Genomic DNA, 23,929 nt, shown 5'->3' on the forward strand with positions numbered 1-23,929 from the left:
TGGTCAAACAGTCTACCTATTGGCTGAGCACCAGTTCTCATGGTTGTCCTGGTCCAAGCGCCCTCTCGGCAGATTTCATGTATAGATTCATATATATTTTCACTGGTTTCGTTTTCATTTGGGGTGGGTGGCAATACACGTTTAAATTAAGAATGAACTGACTGCAATACCTATAAACAGCAACATGATGACTGGAAGGTCTGAAATATGTATGGAAACTGTAGGTTAGTAACTGCAGTATGCTGGCTGATACAGGAACAAGCGGAGGGAAAAAATGTTAAAAAAAGGAAAGGGACTGAAAAAGGCAAAGAAATTGCCTTGTGGCAGTTCTGCTTAAAATAACAAAACAAAACCAAACAACAACAACAACAAAAAAAAACAAAAAAAGGGAAAAAAAAAGAAAAAAGCAAGACTACAGCTGCCACAATGTCTTCACAAACAGAGCTAGAATCATTGTTGCGTGTAACAGCGGAATCATGAGACAATATTCAAACTATGACCAATGGCCAGTCCAACGGTCCTTAATGAACAGTAAACCAATCAAACTCTATGGCTACTGTAACAAATACATCATGATATTAGTATTGGCAATGTCAATCAATACAATGTAAGCATTACAAATAGTTTACTATCTCCTTCTTCTTCCGCTGCCTTTTTGCATCCATAGATATATTTGTCATTTGGACTGTCATTAGGCGGTACCTTATACACAGACTGACAACGTCTTAGTAGCAGAAAAATCTTTGAGGCCCTACAATATTATATATACCTCTGAGAGAGTGTGTGTGTGTGTGTATGTGTGTGTGTCTATGCAAAGATCAGATTATATCTATAATCTTTTTTTTTTGCTCATGCAGAGAACATTGTATATGTCTTATGTCTTGTCCTGAAACTCAATTGGTCCTCTGTATTACTTCACTCTGCAAATGAAGCATGAAAAACTTCAAAGAATGCAAATGGATTTACTTAGTCTTTTCTCTCAAAACCTGTCATTTTATTGTAGCTGGTGCCTGGTGTTTTCAAGTTAGATGCACAGTGCGGGGGTGATCAACCTGCTTCGGGTCATGGAGAAAGAGAGAAAGAAAGAAAGAAAGAAAGAAAGAAAGAAAGAAAGAAAGAAAGAGTGAGCGAGTGTAAGAGAGCTCTGTGAGACAGTCCATCTGTTGTCAGGATGAGTCTGCGGTTCTCTAATTGCGTGGAAGCGTTTCTGCGGAAAGGTGCGATAGACACTAGGTGTGCCTGCCACGCAGGACATCTCACCTCCGAGCCGTTCCTCCCATTCCAAAGCTACCCACAGTGATCGCTCGTGATTAGTCTCTCACGCAAGGCGCGGACGAGGGCCTGTGTCTGGTCTGCGGTCGTGACCAGCAGACCGTTGTACAGATCATTCTACAGATCATTACTCTGCATTTTATAGCAACACAAGGCAGGTGCCCACACGAGCATGCACACACACACACACACACACACACACACAGAATGAGAGAGAGAGAGAGAGAGAGAGAGAGAGAGAGAGAGAGAGAGAGAGAGAGAGAACACACGCCAGTGAAAATACAAACACACGCCTACTCTCTCTCCTTCTCTGGAGGCTGCAAAACTGTCTTAGGGAGACAACCTTGTTTGCCTTTTATGTCCTCAATTTATGTTTTTTATTGTTATTGCAAGAGGGCGTTCATTCTACCCCCTCACCAACCCATCAGCTCTCTCTAACAGCACTGAACACCTGGAGAGATTAACAATAAACAGAGAGAGAGACAGAGAGAGAGAGAGAGAGAGAGAGAGAGAGAATGAACAAGGCACAGGAGGAAAGAGAAGGGGGTCAGAGAAAGAAAATACAGACCCGACTAGAGACAGAATGAGAGAGCATAAAAAAGAAAACGAGAGAGAGAGAGAGAAAAACAGTGTGAAAACAACAATCACGCAAGAGACGTGGAGGAAGAGGGTGACTGAGAGGGTGACTGAAACAAAGGAAAACGACAAGAGGAAAGACATATTCTACCTTTTTTTTCTCAGCAAATCTAAAACACGGGGGTCGGGTTAACACCACACATGGATGTGAGCGAAATCTGGGAGTCTGAGGTAACGGAGTAGGAGAAGCAGAGAGGTGCAGAGGCGATCCTCAGCTGTTCCTTCACTTGTTTAGCGTGTTGTTGTTATTATTATTTTTATTTATTTTTTTTATTCTATTTTATATCTCTGCACCATGTTCTCTGCCCCTTGGCCACTGCCTCCACACACACACACACACACACACACACACACACACAGCCCGTGTTTACTCCCAGAAAGGAAAAAGAATGAAGGGAGAAAATGAACAGTGTGTGAGGAGTGTGTGAGGAGGCATCTGCCGAGCAAATCAGAGAAAACACACGACAGAGCGGGAAAAAGAGAAGACAGAGAGAAAGAGACAAGAATAGCAAATTATAATCTGTAGAAACTGGAGAGAAACTGAATGAACCACGGTTTATGGCAGCAGCTTATGTTCCATGCTGCTTTGTGGAAGACATCTGATGACAAACGGAAACCCCTGCAGACGCCGTCATCACTATGGATGTGAATCAAAATCCAGTCGAGTCTGGTTTTCCTAACTGTGAGCATTAAATAACACCTCTGAAGGGCTGCCTTTCGCAACAGCCCGAGTTTTAGTTTAATTTTTTCTTATATTTGATTGATCTCATTAGATTTAGCACTTGTAAACCTAGTCTACATAAATGTACTCACTGTGTTTGTGTATGTGTGTGTGTGTGTGTATGATTTTACACACACACACACACACACACACACACACACACACACACACACACACACGCACACGCATATGATACATGTGTATGCGAACACTGACTAGAAATGAGACCAAGATATTGTCCTGCAAGGTTAATGTGTCAGAGCACTGTGAGAGTGTGACCTCAATTTAAACCATAAAAACATTCAAAACTGCACATGCTGTCCCTCAAAGGCCATGCAAAAAAAAAAACCTAACCTCGCTTCACCATCCTGTCAGAACCACAAAAGCCAGAGGATTATCTCATTGGGTTAACCTGACCCACCTCAGGAAGTGAGGAACTGAACATCACCTCCCGTGGATCAGGAGGAGTCTTCCCGTTTTTCTCCTCCATTCCCTTCTACTCCTCTTCTTCCTGTGTTGCTATGTGAACCAAATGGAACGCTATTAATCTCTCACACACTGCAGCTTGGCAGCAAGGGGAACCAGCCGTACTGCCAAAACGCCTACGTGGGCCCATCCAAACGGAGATCGACGTGAAACAGCCTGCCGCAGTGTTACCCTAACCTTCTCCTCGGGTGTTCCCAGAATTTTCAATAATTTTGTCCTGGTTTTATCACAATAAGATTTGTTACTAACTGTCTGTGTACTGTTTCAATGCAGAGATGGAACAGAACAGTGAAGTGAATAGAAAACAGAGAGGAGGGGGAAAACGCGCACAAGGCAGGACAGAAAAAACATTATGTATCGCAAATGAATCTTCTCCCTTCTTTCCAAATAATAACTGTACCAACACCCAGAGGACGTGTTTGTAGTAGTTCCCTGAAAACATAATGGGAACTCACAGATAATATATACACCTGTGTTGTGAGATTCAGTCCTCGGGTCACACAGTGTAACCACAACAAATTACACCAAATGACAGCTTAATGATAACTGTCCGTGTAAACCAGACATGTCTTTGCTAAACAAACAGGAATATGTGTTACCCCACAAGTGAATACACAGAGGTGAAAAATGGGAAATGCTGACCAGCAAACCAGCCCTTTTATAACAAACTGTATGAAAACTGCATGGAGGTTTTCAATACATTTAACACAAAATTGGTTGAATTATTCCAATCATTTCCTGCTGTGCAGACTGTACAAGGTATAGGAAAGAAAGGGTTGCCATGTGTACGTCTGTTTATGTGTGTGTGTGTGGGTTTTGAAGCTGACCCAGATTGCACATGGCCCCTCCTGTTAGGTTACTGTATCATTATTTTTAAACTGCCTCCTCCCTGCCTCCACATTCTCACAGAAAGAGCAGTAGATTTGATGACAAAGCGTCATATGCTCCTTCCTTGTCGGATGTTGCATAAAAGCCACAAATGTTCCAACAGCAACTAGTTTTTGTAGGCACGCTGACCTTAAAGAGAAGGGCACAGATAACGCAGCTGGTCCTCGAATCTTCACTCGGACACAAGATATTCGGTTGGGTGAATACTACTACTGAGGGATGTGTGTGTGTGTGTGTGTATGTGTGTCTGTGTGCGCGCGCAAAACAGACATGTATTTAGCCATCTCTGGTTGGGCCTGACTAAGTAAACATTCTCTGATAACAACCAGATAAAAGTCAGCTATGTGTTTCTAACATGGCTCCTTTTTGTTTCCCTTTTATGTTTCTGAGGTGATGTAAGGACAAGGCTAATCCGCATAGGTCACCGTCTTCCCTGCACAGTCCCACTACCGCTTGTAGTTTCACATCGTGACAAAAAACAAGTCTTCAAAAGCACCTGAAGGAGATCTGTGTTCTTTTCAAGATTAAGAGAACTAACGCGGCTGCAATTCAAAAGCCAGAACATTCCGCGCTAAGAATGCAGCAGGGGAAAATGAGGCTAACGCATAGCCAAAGGCTAAAGCCCCCGCTATAAAATCTAAACACAGTTAGCAAGAAGACTAAAGTGTAAAGCAAAAAAAAAAAAAAAGCAGCTAACAAGCAAAGCATTACTCAATCCAACAGAATGGAAAAAAAGAGACAGATGCAGATTAAGCTAAACTCGTCAAACTCCCCAGGACACAGTATAGCTGATTGAATCGAAACAATAATGACCAAAAAATTTAATCGAGATGCAGCCGTGACCAGAGGTCTGAGTATAGTGCACGCTGACGTGGAGAAAAACACTTCCAGACTTTACAGCTAAACTCATCATTTTTCACATGGGAGTTAAAGACTTGATCATACAAATAAGGAATTAACTAGAACTGGAAGTTCACTAAGATGAAGGAACTGCCGCTTCCAAGTTCAAAGTTACTTTTTAGACCTGAAATGACCCTGTCTGTTGAACAGACAAAAAAACAAACAAACAAGAAGTTAGAGGGGAAAAAACAGAAACCCTTTTTTCCCTGGGGGCCACTTTCCATAGCTTCAATACAGCAACCTTGCCTTTCAGTTTTGTTTTGTTTTGTTTTTATTTTCTGGTAAAACACACTCTCCTGTTCATTGGCAATGCGACAGATGAGAACTGAAAGGCATATGAAATCCACTGTTTAGGAAGAGGGGACATCCTGGTCCATGTGGCTTTAATAGCAAGTCTCCTCCGAAAGCTGTTAGGTGAAGTTTAGCTTGACAGTGATAACAGAACAGACAGGGTGTTGTCCTGTCTGTTCCATTATCAAACAAACCTCACAAATACAAGGACACCCTCATGCAGAGAGAATAGCTTCGGTTAGGTCTCAAAGTCTGAAATATTAAACGAAGGTTGTTGTCCACAGATAATAGACTGGATTCAGGACATCTACAGCCTCTCTACCCCAGTACAGACAAGGGTTTTACAAGGTTTTTAAATTCAAGCAGTATGCGTATTTGCTGACAGTGCACAACTGCGCCAAGGATTCTAAAAACACTCTGTCTTGTCTCTCTTTTAATACTGTCTTAGATAACACTCACACACACACACACATGCACGCACACACACACGCACAGAGAGAGAGAGAGAGAGAGAGAGAGAGCATTCAGACAGAGTAAGCAAGGTTTTACTCTACTCCATAAATAGGTCTGGCCTAGCTGACTGCAACATCCCTCAAACTCCCGTTCAGGACCATGGAGAGCGAAAGAAAGACACTCTCTTCTTCACCGTGATGAAGGGTTCAACTCTCTCATCTCATACTGAAATGATGCAGTGGTATAGCTCAGTCAAGACTCTGCCATAAGAATCAGTTAAAAATAAACCATCTAATATTCCATTTGGTTGACATTCTGACAAAAATAGAAAAGAAAGAAAAAAAATTCCCTGCGTAAGATGCAACTCAAAGTACACAGAATACTTCAGAAAGTACGCCTCAGTACACATCAGTGAAAGAACTGCAGCTCACAAGAACCACTGCTTACAAACCTCAAAATGCTATAACAACTAGCCACAACAAAAAAAAAGAAAGAAAAAAGACAAAACAAATTTCATGTTATGAGCAGGTATATAGAATTTAGCCGTGAACCCATCAACCCCTTCTGCTGTAATACACTGCGCTAAAGCTCTTTCAAAGAAAGATACTCAGTGTTTATTTCCAAACACTAGTGCTTTCATGTCATTTTTTTTTCTCTCCAAGCTGCTGTTTCCTTGAACCTGTAATATTACTTTTAAACAAGCTGTTTCACCTGCTGATACACAACCATATCCAGCACAGGTGTTTGGAGCTGCAGCATCATCAGGGGCCTGGAAAACAGCCTAATGATGGAACCTTTACAGGGAAGACTGCATTTTAATGATCACAATGGTGGATTTATGTAAAAAGCAGGTTGGAAAGCTGAATGAGGAATACACACCCCGCGGAGGAGAGGAACGCCGCAGACAACAAGGGTAAAAACCGCCTCTCACTTTCGTCATCACTGCTCTCGGGGGTGCTGGCACGCGTCCAAACCCCGATTAGATACACAGGGCTATCGCTCCGTTTCTCCGCTGGGCGGCATTTATTCCTGCGTTCGCCTGTGAAGACGTTCCAACGAACGCCCCCAGCCAGCGCATTCCTACCGGAACAAAAACGCCGTAAAACAGCCGCCGAGTTTAACGCTAGCTCTCAAACGTATTGCCGACATCTGTCGCGTTCAATCAGAATGGAGCCAGGAGAGTGACGTTTATCGCGGGCAGTGTCAGTCATGCTAGCCTTCCTTCCAGAGGTTATGACAAAAAAAAAAAAAGGAAAAGAAAAGAAAAAATTAAATTGTTGCTCTAACATGGCATCCCCAGTGGCCTGAAATCAGAGAAATCAGGTTCAGAGAAGACCAGTGCAGTGAGCTTCTCATCCTCCTCCGAGGATATGGCAAAATAAGACATGACACATACATGAATTTTCCATGACTCACTTTAAAACAAAAAACCTCATTGTACGTGTGTCTTCTCTGTTCCCTTTGGTCCTTTTATTTTAAGTGACTGTGAATATTTTTTGAATGCTGTCTAAAGGTCTAAAGTGTTTCCAAAAAAAAAAAAAAAAAAAAAAAATAGGAAAGTCAGAAGGTTAAACCCCAAAGGTCTGGTGAAAGTACGTCTTAGACAAATGTGAACATCTGGATCTAGCAAAAAGCTTTTTTTTTCTTTCTTAATTGGCTTGGTTGCAGCAAGATTTGCACAAAATCTGACACGCTACCAGAAGTAGTTATGATACAACACGTCTCTCAACACTAAAGCACTTGCTACAAAATCACTTTTATCAGATGAAGTAAGCATTAATGTAACAACTTTTTTTTTTAAATGAATGCAAATATGAGTTAATATGAAGCATATCCATAATACTAGGCTGGCATCTGATATTACTCCCTCACACTGTCAGACAAATACTTTGACATTATCAAATACCAGTATCCAAATCATTTTTCAGTGTAAAACGGTATCACGTCAGTATGTTTGCAATGGTTTTATCGCATGACGAATGTGTATTTACACGCGTCATTCAGTCATAACTACGGCCCTGTGTACCAGCTCTGCAAATCTGTAGACCTGTGTGTTTCAGTGTGACTATAGCATTCTGTGCATACTGGGTTACTAAATCTCCTCTCTTCCTTTGACGACGTTGCCATTTATTTAAGGTAGATCCTCTGCTGCTCTGTTGCTTGACAACCAAATTTCATGGTATGGCATTACATTAGTTTTGGTCGTTACATACATACATATTCAATACGGTGTGTAGTAACAGAGACATTGAGTTTTTTTTTTTTTTTTTTTTTTCTCTAAGTGAACTCAATGCTCCACTGTGTGTCTCTATCAGATGCACCTTCCATTTCTTCCTGTCATTTTTCCTCTTTTTTACTCCCAGGTGGAAACATACCGCTTGTAATAAAGTGGACAACTGGACACAAAAGAGAAAAAAAAGCCTGTAAGTGTCAACACTGCTTCAAGTAACTGCTGTCACAAACTGCATGGTACACAAGACAGTAAGTCATATTCTGTGGCATCAGATGTCTGACAAACTTGTCTACACCCTGCATCTTGAAAACAATGCAGGAAACCACTTCAAAACACACCTCTAAGCCCATAAGGAGGTTAAAACGCATGCTGATTGGTGCAGAGAGCAAAGAGTGTGCTTTCTATGAACTTTACAGACACACAAAAAAAAGCTGCCATCTAAATGACTGTCATTTTCCTAATACCATTGTTCTATTTTAGGGAGGAATGCTACTTCTTTCATTAGAGCCACACACTGTTTTTTTTCTGTTTTGTTTTTTTCTTTTGTTTTTTTTTTTTTTTAATAACAAACTGACATATGATTCAGTTTAACTCCATACTGTACCTTTATTGTCATCCTGAAGTGATTTAGTTTAACTCCATACTGTACTTTTATAGTCATCCTGATGTACCGCAAGTCTGATGTTTTGCAATGTAAAGTATTAATTAAAGATACAAACAAGAGTTCACAAAAGCTATGAAAAAGAAATCAGAGACCCAGATCCTACATCACGCCCACTCCACACACACGCATGCACGCACACACATACATACACACACACACACACACACACACGCACGCACGCACACACACACGCACACACACACGCACGCATGCACGCACGCACGCACGCACGCACACACACACGCACACACACACGCACACACACACACGCACGCACGCACACACACACACACATACACACACCAAATGGGATTCCATCAGGATTAGCCTTTTAACAGAGCAGAGAGAGGACAAAGAGAGAATTTTGAACAAGTTGCATAAAACTGTTCTCTCTTAAAAAAAAAAAAAATGAAAGAAAGAAAGAAAAAAGAAAGAAAGAAACTGCTGGGAGGATTCATCTCTTTTAAATATTATCTATCTGAGTTCAAGCTTCCATTTCCCATTTCATACTTTCTTTTTTCTCCTCTCCCAACTGAATGCATTTTCTGAATGCAATCGGCCCGGCCCGGTGAGAGTCGACCGTCTTATCTGCCCGGACGCCAGGGAGGGACGTCAGGACATGGCCGCTGCAATTAGCGAGCCCTGTCGAGTCCTCGGGAGTGAGGTCACCGGAGCCAATGAACTTGAGATAAAGTAAATTCCAAGAATTCGCGGTACTCAGATCCCAGAACACGATTCCAGATAAGATCCCCATGGATCCTGCACCAGGGTTTTTTATTTTTTAGCATCTAGCTAACGTAACAGGATGAGAACCCCCAACCACCCCCCCCCCCCCCCCCCCCCCCCCACTAATGCACCTTAAAGAACACTTGACATCATGGCAAAGCTCAGTATAAATTTGAGATGTCTAATTCCCTTTTCAAGGGGAAAAAAACAAAACAAAACGTGGACCAAAACAAGACCTGGATATAACCGTGGACTGTTTTTCATCTCAGTGGATTTCAGTCCATTAGGTTAAAGCACATGTAAGCAGGAGATGGAAAAGTAATATTCCCCTCCTTTTCCTCTCTCATCCCTCTATCCCTCTTAAGTTAATGGTCTCATCATTCGTTTCCTGAACTCAGAGGTGGTTGGTTTCCTGTGGATCTGACTGCTCAGGCGACAGAGAGGGGTCCAGGCTGCCAGGGATATTAAAAACAAAGACCATGAACAATTCTCAATTCTCCAACCCAACAAATCCATTTCTGAGCAAAAAGAACAAAAAAAGAAAAAAAGAATGAAGAAAGGAAAGAAAACAAAAGAAAGGCCGCTGTTCATATCTTTGGCCAATGGCGAGATAGCATTATAGTTTTTCAGAGAAAGGGAATGAAAGAAAGGATGAGTAAACTTTCATTTCGGGTTCAGCTCGGTTTTCTGCTTGGCAGTGTGTCTTATTGTCTGCACTGAGGTAGGAGTTCCTTAATTAATGCATCTGTGATTTGGAAGAAAAGGAGTGTGTGTGACTCGAGAGGGGCAAAATTCAAAGTAATGAAGTGCAAAACGCATGCGTTGTCACGACATGGAACCAATGCAGCATGACACAGTCATTACACAAGGGAACACGGATCAATAGCAGACCAAGCTGGAGTTCTCCTGGCGTCTACGGATAACCGTCTCAGCTGCCTCGAACCAGCCTGGCCTAACACTGATGAGTCTTACATCTGCAGGTGTGTATGTGGGCGTGTGTGTGTGTGCGTGTACAGTATGTGCCTCAGTGAGAATATACAATTGTGTGGGAGCGCGATAGTGAAGAGTTTTGTAAATACGTCCTGGTAAATAAAAAGGAGAAAGCAAAAGCAGGATAAAAGAGCAGAAGAAGAAGAAGAAGAAGAAGAAAAAGAAGAAGAAGCATAAGGAGAAAAAAGACCAAGAAGAGCATAGACATGGGGGGGGGGGGGGGGGGGGGGGGGGGGTGTGTTGGGGGGGAGGAGGGTCATCAGATGGCAAAAGCTCCAAGGGCAAAGTCTTGCGTCTCTAGCAGTTGCACTTGACATTTAAACGAGGTCCTGAAAAATCCCCACAGAAATGCTTGAATGCAACATTGCATTTGCATTAGGTGAGGTCTCCATGCAAACAGCTGTGTGAATCAGCTTTAAGTGCCCTGGCGCTGCAGGCTTGACATTTGAGTTTAAGTCATAAGTAATTCCTGATACTCAGTGGGCCTGGCTCCATTCTCACACCAGAACACAAAGAGATTTTCCCAGACATGGCATCTCTCATAGGTTACATATTTAAATAACAAATCTGGCCTTGCAGACAGTCAGAGTAACACATAAAGCCCGGTCACTGAAGTTATTGCAGATTCTTTTAATAGATGTCTGAGTCTATAATACTGGTAAGTTTTTATGTGAACTCCATGGGCATGTCACTGACATGCTTTTTGCTTCTGAACCTATTATTTCTTTAAAGAAAATCAACATAGTGCTCACTGTAAACATGCTAAACATGAACAAACATGTTTAAATGCATTCAGTTTCGCTGACATAGACTTCATGTACGGACTTTTCATGTTTCTATGTCAGAAATGTCAAACTGATGCGGCTGACTTTGAATATATTCGAGTGCTTTAAGAACCACAGCTCTCTGGACAACACCATTAATCACATAGTTTGGGATCATTTTATGCTAAACAAGTAAGAAGCAGAGACGTCGGAGTACTAAATACAAATCTATTTGACCCTTCCAGAAAATCAATTTCTCCAAATGTCAGGTGGTGTAACTAACAAAAAGTAGTCATTTTACATCATTTCCCTAAACACAAACCACAAGACAAGCTTGGACTTCATGCAAGAAAGCATCCTCCATTCTGTACTTGACTGACACCAGGAGTAAAAAAAAAAAAAGCAAGCGTTTATTAATACTGAGCTAATAGATAATATATACAGAAAACGTGACAGTATGTGGCAGCACAAGAAAGATACGCATTGTTCCAAGTTGCACAGATGCTTCACAGTCAGATTAGAAAATATCTGTTCTGCATCACCATAAATATCACTCTGTATCTCTGTATCCCTGTCAGTTATTCCTCACCTTAATTATGACAATCATCAGAAACGAAATAACAAACTGGTTTTAATTAGATGCTGCTTTGTGTCTCTGAAAGTGATATGATTAAAAAGGCGATAATCACCGGTTTCTTTTCAGGACTAATGTCTCACTCACTCATATCAGATGTATAGACTGAGCTGTGTGAGTGGACACCTGTTGTTGATGGCTTGCTGAGAAACATCTAATTAATGTCAGATATGGCCAGTCCAAGCATTCCTGAATATGTTGTTACTCCACTACACAATCCTTATTTAAAAAAAAAAAAAAGCTTAACATTGTTTAACAAAGTTGACGCAGTATCCATTTGACCTTAGTATTTTTCAGCCTAGCTAATAACAATAACAAAATCTACTTAGGTCACGTGCCAAATTTGCAAACTTTAAGTGTTTCTTGAATTCAACATATGAACATTATGTTACATTAATTATTGCTAAACATAATGGTCTTCTGCTTGTACACAATAACATATTTATCTCTACACAGACGTATGACAGTTTTCCTTTTAAGAAGGGCAAACAAATGGAATTATATGTTTGCATATTTAGGCTGTTGAACGACATCTTTGAGTGGTGGGAGAACTAACCAGCATAATCAGTATGTGACTGATAGGACTAGTTCTCTTCAACACCCCTTTTCCCTCTTACCTTGCTCTCTACTCAAGACTGAAGACTTTTTTGATGAAGATTTCAAGTGATGTTTGCTTGGTATTACAATTTACAATTTAGTTATTTGGCAGACGCTTTCTACCAAAGCGACTTACAATCGGTGCATCGGTCGGATTTCTAATACCTTCAACAGAGATCACAATAAGACTGAGCGTCAAATTGCCCCTTCGCTTTGCACCCCTGGAATACTTTGACAAACGCAAATACAAGTCAAAGGGTTTTTTTTTTTTTTTTTCCTCTAGGAAAGGGAGGTTAGGCATTGGGGGACAGGTGAGTTCTAAAGAGGTGGGTTTTCAGTTTCCTGCGGAAGATGGTAAGAGATTCCGCAGTCTTGACTGCATGGGGGAGGTCGTTCCACCACCTCGGGGCAATGGCGTAGAAGAGGCGTGGTCGGGAGGAGCGGCTGCCGGGTTCCCGGAGTGAGGGGACCGTCAGTTGTCCGGAGGTCGTGGAACGGAGGGTCCTAGTTGGGGTGTATGGAGTTATATGAGACTGAAGGTATGATGGGGCGGAGCCTCTTGTGGCCAGGTAGGCCAGCACCAGTGTCTTGAACTGGATGCGGGCTGCTACCGGAAGCCAGTGGAGCACCTCAACATGTTCAGATCTGTTGAGTTTTTAGCAGGAATCCAGAATAAATTGTTTTGTTATTTGCAAATATTACTCCTAATTCAATAGGATGTCAGGTGCTGTAACTAAATCATGGCTGGAAAAAAACTATACACAACTGTAATGGAAAATGGCTCCACTGTCAATGCAGATGCATAATTGTGTCAGAAACTAACTCTAATTTCTTATAGACTGTAAACACTTCATTTCTGATTTCTTTCGAAAAGTGTTACACGCTTTTAAATATAAAGGAACACCACAACCAACCGTAAAATGCTGCTTGTTAGTGACTATGGGGCCACAGTTGAAGTGCCACGAGTGTTTATTGGTTATGGGTAGAATATAAATATTAACCTATTATAAAAGTAGGTATTACATGGCTCAAAAAACAGCACAAGCATGAGCACCAATTGCCTAAATACTTTTCAAGGAAAGTAATAGGACACCTAGCTGTTTTCAAATTAACATCTCAATGAATCACAAAAAAACGAGCCAAAAACAAAATATAGAAATAAATGCATGAATGAATACGGCATAAAGAGACTCATCTGACCTCAACCAAAAAAAAAAAAAAAAGAACCTGGGCTATTGTGCCACTGACAAACACTCTATGTGTTATTAGTGATTATCTCAATGTGACTGAGCCTCACATTTAGCCCATTTAACTGTGGCTTCCATCTACCAGACAGAATGTGTGAACATGGCCAATGAATATTCTGGTACTCATATCCACATACAGCATCACACGCACCATCATTTATTTTGTAAGGTTTCCTTTTACTTATCCCCGATAAACTGTCCCACATATAGAGTAGCTTTATATCAGTCCTAGTTATTAAAATGATCAGAAGAGTGATTTAAGGAAATGCCAAGGTCATTGTGGCCTAAAAAAAAAGTGACACTGCTTCGGAAAATTCAGTTAATCCCCCCAGAAACCAATATCTCCCCGGCCCCTAATGCTGACAAAGTTGCTGAACTTCTGTAAAATGTCATACACTTGATAATTTGGAATAATATGGGACAATTTGATTCCCTGCTGCACACATAGGCAGCTGCCAAGATAGGCAGAATTTTAAGCGGAATGGAGCCTTTTAAGACAGCTTACTGACACGCTCTAGTCAGACAGCAATCGTGTCAACAATTGCTCCTGCTTCATGCATGCACTCATGTATGTGCTCACCTCAGCCATCAGTATGCATCAAAACGTAACAGCCATGGAGCCTGGTCTTGCCATTTTCATTGGCATTTATTGGAGCGCCAATGAATCCCCATAACTCTTGCTAATTATCCAAGACTATCCTGCACAGATGTGACAGTTAGCTGCAGTTACCAAGCCAGTAATGCATGACAAAAGGATTATAACAACCTGGCACTAGCTAAGCTAACAAGATACTTAGCTATTTGGCCATTTGAAACGACAGGCTGAGTTGATGGGCTAACTAGCATGCTAATCTACTAATATCCTGAATATACCACAAATATGACCATCGACATAACTAAAATTGTACATGACACTTGTACACTTTTATACCACAAAACACAAGCAAAACACCATACACTGGTTAAAATAACGTATGTTAAGATGACTTTGCTGCTTGCCAATCCACCTTTGACATCCTTAATGAAAATGCTCTGAAAAGCTCATCATCGCATTGCATTTTGAGATTAAATGAGATGCTGATTTAAAACTGTGCCAATCTGATTTCTCTTAAATATGCTGTGTTATAAGTTATCTAAGAACTTGGATGGCCTTCATGTCAAGGCCACTCATTTGCTGACTTAAAATGTTGCCTATGCAGGCAGATCACTGGGTTTGGAGACACACCGAATATTGATTTCACAGTCCTTTCAAAACTGATATCATCGTCAGGGAGTGGTCAAGACATTATCGAGTGCACCAGTCATTGGTCAATGTCATTGTTTTTGGCAACCAGTTCACAGGCTCTATCTGTTTGTGCCCTCATGCTTCCATCCTTGTGTGGACGGGAATCAAGCAGTTGTCCGGTGATCCCAATTCATCTTAACGCCTCCTGAAATTTCCTGAGCATACTGGTACGAGTCAAAGGCACCGTCCTGTGAAATGAAGCCTGTAGTGATCTAATCATCTGTTGTTGTTTTTTTAATTGTTGCAATTACAACTGAACGCGATGGTTCCTTTCCACTGCACTGGGCCTGTTTTTTGTTCGGTTAATACATCCAATGTTTCAGTTGCATTTCTTTAAAAACCCAATGAGAAAAGGAAGAGTAGAAGGAAAGAGATACAGTAAGTTCTTCATACTCAAACAGAGGGGCCTGTACCTTTATGAGACAATCATAAATGTGGTCATAAATACATTCTCCTGTCATAATTCTGATGGTTTTTGTTTTTTTATACTACAAATTGGGGAGGAGGGGACCTTCTGAAGGTATCAAGTCCCTAAGTAAGCACTAGAACCCGAAAGTCATTAATCCCCAGTTGAGGACGTAGAACTTTGCTTCTTATTGTGAAGGAAGATGGTGTATGAAACTTTGCTGTTTAAAAAAAAAAAAAAAAAGAAAACTTCTCTCAGATTTGTGGCTCTAACAGAGGGCATTGTGTGCAGACTACTGGAGGTTCTTTTGGCCTCAAATTGTTCATATTTAACAGTGGAACATGGCCAAGTGTTTCACAAGCATAAGGAGCATTAAATGCCACCATGCTCTGACTGTACTGTTTTAAAAGGCCACACAAGATCCCCTTACACCCCCCCCCCCCTTTCCCTCCTCTTAGCCCCCAGAGAAGCCCCACAGAACAATGCTAACTCATCTGGCAAAAGACTTCTGCTCTGTGAGTGATGAAATCTCACTGGATGTTCAACTAAGCTTCTAACACACCCTGAACACACTGTACAAAAACATCAGAATGATTCAGTTTCTCTTTGTTAGTCAGACAGGATCCACAATCACTTTATTGAATACTGATGACTGTATTTTATTTGTTCATTTATTTATTTATTTAAAATATGGGTAGCCAAAGTAGTGCTGTAAACCAATGCTAACTGCCTTGGACCACGCAAGTTAACACACAGTGCTGTCAACTGGCAGTAGCATTACTTTAATGGGTAGGCATCATAAACCTTACACGTAACCATGTAATGCATAATCATTTGTCTGCATGGTACATCTATTTAAACACAATTCTTTTTAATCACTTTTAAAATTTGATTTCTGTCAAAGTTTCTATTTTATCACAGACTGGTTAGTCCTTGGCTGAGTTCAATTTTATCATTTCATTAAAAACATAGAACAATGCTTTTTTCACCACTACCATGGTTACCTTCCAATTTCTAATCTGAAAGAAGTCAAGACTGATCATTACTGTATTGGAGTTCCCTTCTAATGTAAAACATCACTCAAGCTAAAAAAACAGACAGAGACATCAATATCCCATTTGCAGGACACTGGTGATAGCTGAACCAGAAATGTATCTGGCTTTAATTTATGGCCAGACTCAATATGACCACAGGGGAAGAGCAGCTGTGTCCACTGTTCCAACAAGAACCTGGGGAACAAAGGGTGAGGGGGTCAGGCTTGTCCAGAGCGTCCGTCCAGCTGTGGCCTTGAGCAGGTGACAGGTCTCTCTCCGACTGCCGTCCATTCACAAACGCTTCTTATTCTTCACAGCATAAATACAACCACTAATTGTCTCTATAATGTTTTTTTTTTTTTTTAAAAAAAACCAGAGACATTAGCATAAAGAGTTATTATTTATTTCCAGTGCCCAGGAAATGAAAACACCACTTTAGGGAAATACACAAAAGAGGAGGGGGAGGGGAGGGTGACATGCAAAATTGGCAGAGACACACTGCAGGAGACAGAGCCGATTTAGGAGTACACAGATTGCACTGACACAGACATCCTCTCAAAACGAGAGTCCCAGCATGCACAGCAGTTGTGAAACAGGTCTCCCTTGTGAAATAATGAGGGCAAAAATACATCACTAACTCGGCTGAGTGATCTTCAGTCTGTGGGGATGAACCAGAAAACAATGCCGGTTTGAATTCCTGGAACCGGTGGCAACTGTGCAACGATACTTTTAAAACATTTTGGGTCTTTCAGTGCACCACTGACCACTATGCAAAACTCATTTAGCATTTAGCTGCAGCTTCATAAAATGCATTTTTTCGTGTAAATATATCTTCTGATGTATGGGTGGCTACACCGAATCACGTCCAAATCTGATTTAAAAGTCGTATTTGTCGGTTTGTTCAAGAGAGCTATTCAAACACCACGTTGGAAGCTGCCGCCATTTTATTTCCAATATAGAGACAGAGATCAAGCCACACTACAAGTGGTCTCACTCGTGTGCTTTGAGTTTTGTGAGATCACATCACCTAGTGCACCCAAGCCCATCTGACTTGTCAGGGTTACACCTGGGTGATGATATAACTCATATCACAGGTCACTGCTCACAACCCTATAACCCAAAGAAGTTATCAGCGTAGAAAAGATGACTCCATGTAAGGTAACACTGCCCACAAGTAAGGTGACCATACATGTTTTTTATTGGGGGGGGGGGGTGTTAGAGGGCGACTTGAGTCTATGTTAAGGAATTCCAGGATGTTTGCCAACAACATTCTAAAAATAGCATGGGCCAACGGGTCTTAACACAACCAAACTCAAAGCGCCATCATCAGCAAATACAGTAGATCCACACACTGACCGAGTAAACACATTACCAAAACAGCAACAGCATCTCATTATGGTTTTACACAAACCAAGATAGAATTATTTTGACTGCTGAGTGCAGACAAACCATTCTGGGCTCAGGAAATGTCTATAAATAAATGCCTTTTGAACGCCAACACCTGACAAACAAATATAATCCCCGCTCCCCTCGCCCCAGCCGCCTTCTTTTTTTTTCTCTCTCTCTCTTTCACTGACAGAGGTGGTGGGTTCTTAATGTTCTATTTGTGAATGTGTGGGATGCGACAGGTAAGCGTGTGAACAAGAAAAGCAGAGAGACAGCTCCCAAGATCTGCACCTGAGCAACGTACGCATTTGAGAGGCTCCGATCAAACGCTGTTTTTCACAGTCTTGACATCACAGCTGTGAGACGTCAGGAGGCTACCCTTTCACCTCAAGGTCATCCCAAACAGGAAAGATCCCCACAGTTCACACTCTGCACCAAATAAGGACTGCTAATTTGTCCAAGAGAACACTGGCCAAAGACTCCATCTGACTGAGGTTACAGGGGTCTTTGTCAAGTGTGAGTGAAAATTGCACTGTTGGTGTTGGGGGCTGGGGGGGGGGATGTGAAAAGAAAAGAACTGAAGTTAACTGCACCGTGTGAGGACCGCTGGATTAGCATCATAATCGTCAAAACATTTCGATTTTGGTTACACTTTATTTTGGTAGGTCATACGTTAATGAAATACATGGTTGGTGAGCACAAGTGACTTCCTTTGTCTAATTAGCATGTAAAAAATGAGTCAGTGCATTGAGAGGCCATACCCCAAGGCCTTCTCAATCACTGTCACTAAAAAGACGTCTAAGGAGGTCGCAGGTGATTTCCCTGAGGAGAAACTGATTAGAGAGGCAACGCCAATCAGCGTGGATGAGCAGGTAATCCACTCGTGCGAGACCACTAAAGACAGCACGCTTTAAACAGACAGCGTGCTTCTCACGAGTTCTCCCATCAAAGCAAAGTAACAAGAATCCAATACAACCACTGAGGCATGCCGTTTACCCATATGTAAACCATCTCCGTTGATTAGCCATATAGTTTGTCAACACATGCTTTTTTTTTTTCTTTTTACAAACTCAGCGATGCATACCGGTTTTATGTCGTCTGAATGTTTCCAAAATGGAGGCACCTTGAGAGACCACTGAGTAATGTCAGAGATCCTTCGCTTACTGAGCCAGGGGTTCTTAGGGTAACGTAGCCCTTGCAAGGGGACAAAACTGTCCTGTTGTGTGCCCATGCAAAGCCTTGTAATGGTCCACCTATCGCTGAATCTCTGAATCATTCCAGTTCAAAATAAATCCAAGGGTAAAACATATTCAAGATGGTATTGACACTGGTTTCACAATGGCTTCATAGCAACTGCGTGCACTGTGGGAGACACACACACAAAGAGAGAGAGAGAGAGAGAGAGAGAGGGAGAGAGAGAGAGAGAGAGAGAGAGAGAGAGAGAGAGAGAGAGAGAGAGAGGGAGAGAGAGGGAGAGAGAGAGAGGTTTATTTGAGCTGAGTACAATTCCATCCTTTCCCTCAACAGGGGGTATCTGCAAAGCTTTATGTCCACATTACCTCCTTTGCTTTGTGGGAGCTGAAATTGTGATGTAATTTGAGTCATTCTCTCTCTAACCTGCTCTAAATTCTCTGAGGGACTTAACTGAGGTCCGCGTGCCTGGAGTCGTTGGCAATTAATTGGACATAATGAAGTATTTTTGCTGCTGTCTCTGCTCTAAATGCATGTATAAATAATCACCGACACCCATTTGTCTGGTGATACCACAGCACAAATAAGATTCTCTCTCTCTCCCACTCTCTCTCTCTCCCACTCTCTCTCTGCCCCCCCCCCCCCTTTTCTCCCCCTCTCCCTGAAATCTATTTGACTGCTGACATCTGGGGACTGTGCTGACCCTTGTCTACACCTGGCTTCGACACACAACACTGCTTCTGGATATTTGCGGTTCTCCGTTGCATGGCGGAGGGAGGAGAAAGGAGAGAGAGAGAGAGAGAGAGAGATGTTTCACATGCAGTGGAACATGTGCACATGTATGCTCAAAGGACAAGTCACCGAACCTAAACAGAAGCCTGCTCTCTATTCCTATAAATCCGAATCCCCCTCCTCTGGCTCACTCCCTTCAGCGAGCTTCTAAGTTCACCATGCTGAAGACACACTGAGCCTCTGGCTGTTGATCTGAACTGAGATTCATCTCAAGCTTTCTAATGGACAAGAGATTAAGAAAAGGGCACGGGTAAATCCTGAATCTGTTGTAAGCAAAAAGGTTGATGCTGAAAAGGCGTGAAATGTAAGGCAAGTGAAGCTGAGGTAAACCATGCAGGTAACATTACTGTACAGTTTCTCTCCACAGAACATAACAGCAGCAATTGGTGCAAGTTAGTTATCTGAGACAAATTAGACCACTGTGATGTTATGACAACAAGTATTATGCTTATTAACACAGTCGCATCTCTATGGTGACATCAGCTATTTAAACGGATGAGTGATTTAAATTGACCTTTCTGAAATTAAACTGGTCTGTGTATTTTAACAGACGCGACATAAGCACAATATGATGGCGCAATCAGACACATGTCGGCGCGGATATACTCAGTTCTCCAGAGCCATATGGAACTTTGTTGGCAGATCATTCTTGTATGTTAAAAATAAGTGAATAAATAAATAAATAAATAGAGACACGAACTTGGTCTGCGCTTTTCCACAAGGCGAACACTAAATTCTGATTTGATTCCATACAGCTGTGCCGTGTTTCTCCATGCTACTGAAGTTGAGCTCCGCATTGTGCCAGAAACGAAGCGGAGATTTGATGACTTACCAATCTAATAGTGGGACTTGAGCCATTAGATAGAAGTGTGTCTTGCATTTTTTAAGTAGAAAATCCATAATTTACAAATTCAGTTGGACAGGGAATGACGCGAATGCTTCAACACAAGTGCTCCAGTGTCTACCCTTTTTTCATGCTAAGTTCAAAGAAGGACAGGCGAATCAAAGGCATTCAGTTATCTGTGCGTGACTTGCGTGATGCAAATTCGTCATTAGGCGTCGAGAGGAGTGTATACTCGCTCATCTGTTTCGAATTGCTGAATTATGTGGAAAGTGAGAAGAATATCAGGTCGTGAGTTATATAAAATCGGGTCTGTGCATGTCTGTGTCTACCTCTGTGGTAATACCCCTCGCTGCTATCGGTACTGATCGCCGTGCGAGTTTTTCATCACTATATTTGCGTCTCTCATCAAACTGCAGTATTGGCAAGTGAGATTCATCAATATATTAAGTACAAAGAGAGTCGTGGTATAGAAAACTCAGTGATAATGATGTGTCTTTCTCCGGGTTGGAGAACAGGGATTCAGACATGCGAAGGAGGCTGAGATCGCATTAATTATCCCTAGGATCTCATCACACCGCCACCACGCGACGACTTATCAGCCAGCAAGACCGCAGTTTGCACACTTTTATGAAAAAAGAATAACCTAATATCTCGTTATGTGCAAAATTTACAACAACTGATTGTATTTTCAACTATCCCAAGTTTGTTATCATTATATGTCACGAATCGCCTTGAAATGTGACCATGGTCGATGTGCCATTTTTTTTTTAATCTAATTACCATTCAACACGAAATATGTATGTGAAAACTGAATCACGAAGAAAAACATATGGGGTTTTTTAGGCATGGTACTTAACAACAGAGTAAAACTAACTGTACAATGGACCAGCTCAGATGCAAATTAAAATGCGAGGCAGGTGGTAATGACCAAGATACATCAGCCAGAAACGCTGTTCAGAGGGTTGCCTCCACCCCTCTGAATCAACTAAAACCTCGAATAGCCACAGACACAAAATGTATGCGGCAAACGGGGAAACAGGTAGAATGCTTTCTAGATATCAGATGATGTACTGCACTGACAAATTTGTCTTCTTCTTTTTTTTTTTAAACCAATTTGATTTTGTTGGCTACTGAAAATGATCCTCTGCATTAATGGGAGAATCGGAGCAACTCGAATACAGTCTCATATACGCAGACAGAACGTGTAGATTTATTGCGAAAATGCTTCATACATTTAAACAGGCAGTGATATTTAAGTCAACGAATTGCCCTGGTGTGAAGTAGCTGTCCGCGTCGTATGTTAGATGAGCGCAACAGTTAAATTCTCGAAATCACAGCGCATCGATTGCCCCGCTGCACAGAGACAGTCAGGATTCCATTCAAAGATTTGCAGTGAGATACAGAAATCACGTTGTGTGTACCTCTGGTTATCACCGTAATAGCAGAGCCCGCACATGTCGCCAGGACTGCAATGTATCACCGCATGTTGACTCTGTAATAAAGCTCACCGTAGCCTGTCCGATGCTTTCCCGTGCACACAGAATCTTATGAAACCTGGCAGCGAGTGGCAAGTAGTGGCTACATTACTCTTTCTCTGTCGTGGCTTACCGAGGAAAGATACCTGAAGTCATCAGAAGCCAGTCGTTTTTGGAGCGCTATATTTATATCACATTCAGTCAGATTTAATGACGATTATCATAGCACACTTTGAAAAACGCCTCATTTTAAAATCAGATTTGTAGACTATAGCATCTGAAATGAATCTAAAAAAAAAAAAAGAAACAAAAAAACCCCCCAAAAATAAAGACACTTCTAGATTTCTGTGCAGGGGCAATTTCTTTAACAATTCACCACTTAAGAGGACATAAGCAACTCGCGTATCCGCTTGAGCAGACTGCAAGAATATTTATTGAGCTCTTCGCTCAATGCCTGCATTGAACGGCAAGCCTGGCAAGTAAATGCGCCTCTTAAGCTGTGCCTATTTTCATGCATTCTCCGCTGCTCTGTAACAGCTTCTCATACCAAGGCTAGTATAATTCCGCTTGATAAACAAATCGATAAGGCTTAGAATCAAATGTTAGGCTATGAGAGCAAATCCTTACCTCTCACACACGTGACCATCATAAAAAACACAAGATTCCAAAATATAACTCCAGTTTTAATCCTCATTTTCTTTGCCTGAAAAAAGTCCACCGGACCACGTTTAATACATCCTCTCTTGAAAATGTTTAGGACCTCTGTTGACCAGATGTGAAAACCCTCGGTGTCATTTATTTTCATGTTCACATGAAGCTTTTTTTTTTTTTTTTTTTTTTGGGACAACCTCCGTTCCTCAGCCAGAAGCGGAGTGTCTTGCGTTGTGGCTGGCGCGCGGTCACAGCTAGAAGTGAACAGCGAAGCTGGGATACCACAGCAACCTTGACGAGGACTCAACCATCTCGCTTAAAGGGGCAAAACTCTGAGCTGTAGTCTTGCTTGCCGACTCGTGGCGCCTCTTTCTTTCTATCTTTTTTTTTTTTTAATACAGCCCTAATATCTCAGCTGTCCGCTCTCTGTCTTAAAACACTGCCCTCCCCCCTTTCAACAATCCTTGCAACAGCTAATCCACAATTTATTTCAAATCGTGCATACATTGTTTTGATGCATGTCAGCTAACTTAAATAAATAAATAAATAAATAAACTTCTAGGCTGTTGTGCGCGAATATGGCGTAATTTTACAATAAGTTATCTACATCCGAATTCCTTTACATGTCTTGGACATTGCAAGAAAATACACAACAGATTCATATTTAAAGCCTCATAAAGACAAATAAATGTGTTTTATATAGTACATTTCAGTTAATCGTGACGTTTGCAAGAGTTTGCCTCGCAGCCTGTACAGGAATGGAACGATCTGTTCAAGTTCTGAAAGCTGGAGCTCTCTGCAAGAACGTTTTAGGAGTTTCATATAATTAGACTTAATTCAGGAGAGAGGCGATTTGTGACTCTTCATCAGCAAAATTCGTTTTCCTGTAGTATATCCGTTGTATTCCATCTCAGATTTCTATGTTTAATTACACCTTTCTTGATGGATATTTAAGTGTAATCCTTCTTCCAAAGGTTTAGACTGCACTGTAGAAGGCCGCTTCTGCCATCTACAGGCCGCGCAGCTGGTCAAATTTTCTCTTCTGCTCCCCTCTCTCTCTCTCTCTCTCTCTCTCACACACACACACACACACACACACACAGACAGACAGACTGTTCTGTCGTACACACATCCTCATTTTAGTTTAGACACAGACTTACATGCATAGGACGAACCACCTGGCGGGCACACGAGAAGTGTCATGAGGGAAAATGCATTCCATAATTCTGTGTGCCCAGCTGGCGTCATTGTCAGTCTTTTCAAAGCCACACTTTCATGTAACAAGTTACTCATTTAACGTGTAGTTTCATAGCATTTCAATATGTGTATCGTAACAGTATTTAACATCATGGCCCTAGCCGTG

At 41.6% G+C, this 23,929-nt stretch overlaps 1 protein-coding gene across 1 annotated transcript in view; it reads right to left on the reverse strand.

Moving 5' to 3' along the window:
• Window positions 1-22,877, reverse strand: part of csmd3b (CUB and Sushi multiple domains 3b) — a 346,791-nt gene extending 323,914 nt beyond the window's left edge. The window contains 2 exon segments of the mRNA XM_030788642.1: window positions 22,543-22,817; window positions 22,819-22,877. Of these exon segments, the coding sequence (XP_030644502.1) occupies window positions 22,543-22,817; window positions 22,819-22,877 (334 nt within the window).
• Window positions 22,878-23,929: the final 1,052 nt, after the last annotated feature.

This window comes from Chanos chanos, chromosome 12 (assembly GCF_902362185.1).
Source record: "Chanos chanos chromosome 12, fChaCha1.1, whole genome shotgun sequence".
Lineage (NCBI taxonomy): Eukaryota > Metazoa > Chordata > Actinopteri > Gonorynchiformes > Chanidae > Chanos > Chanos chanos.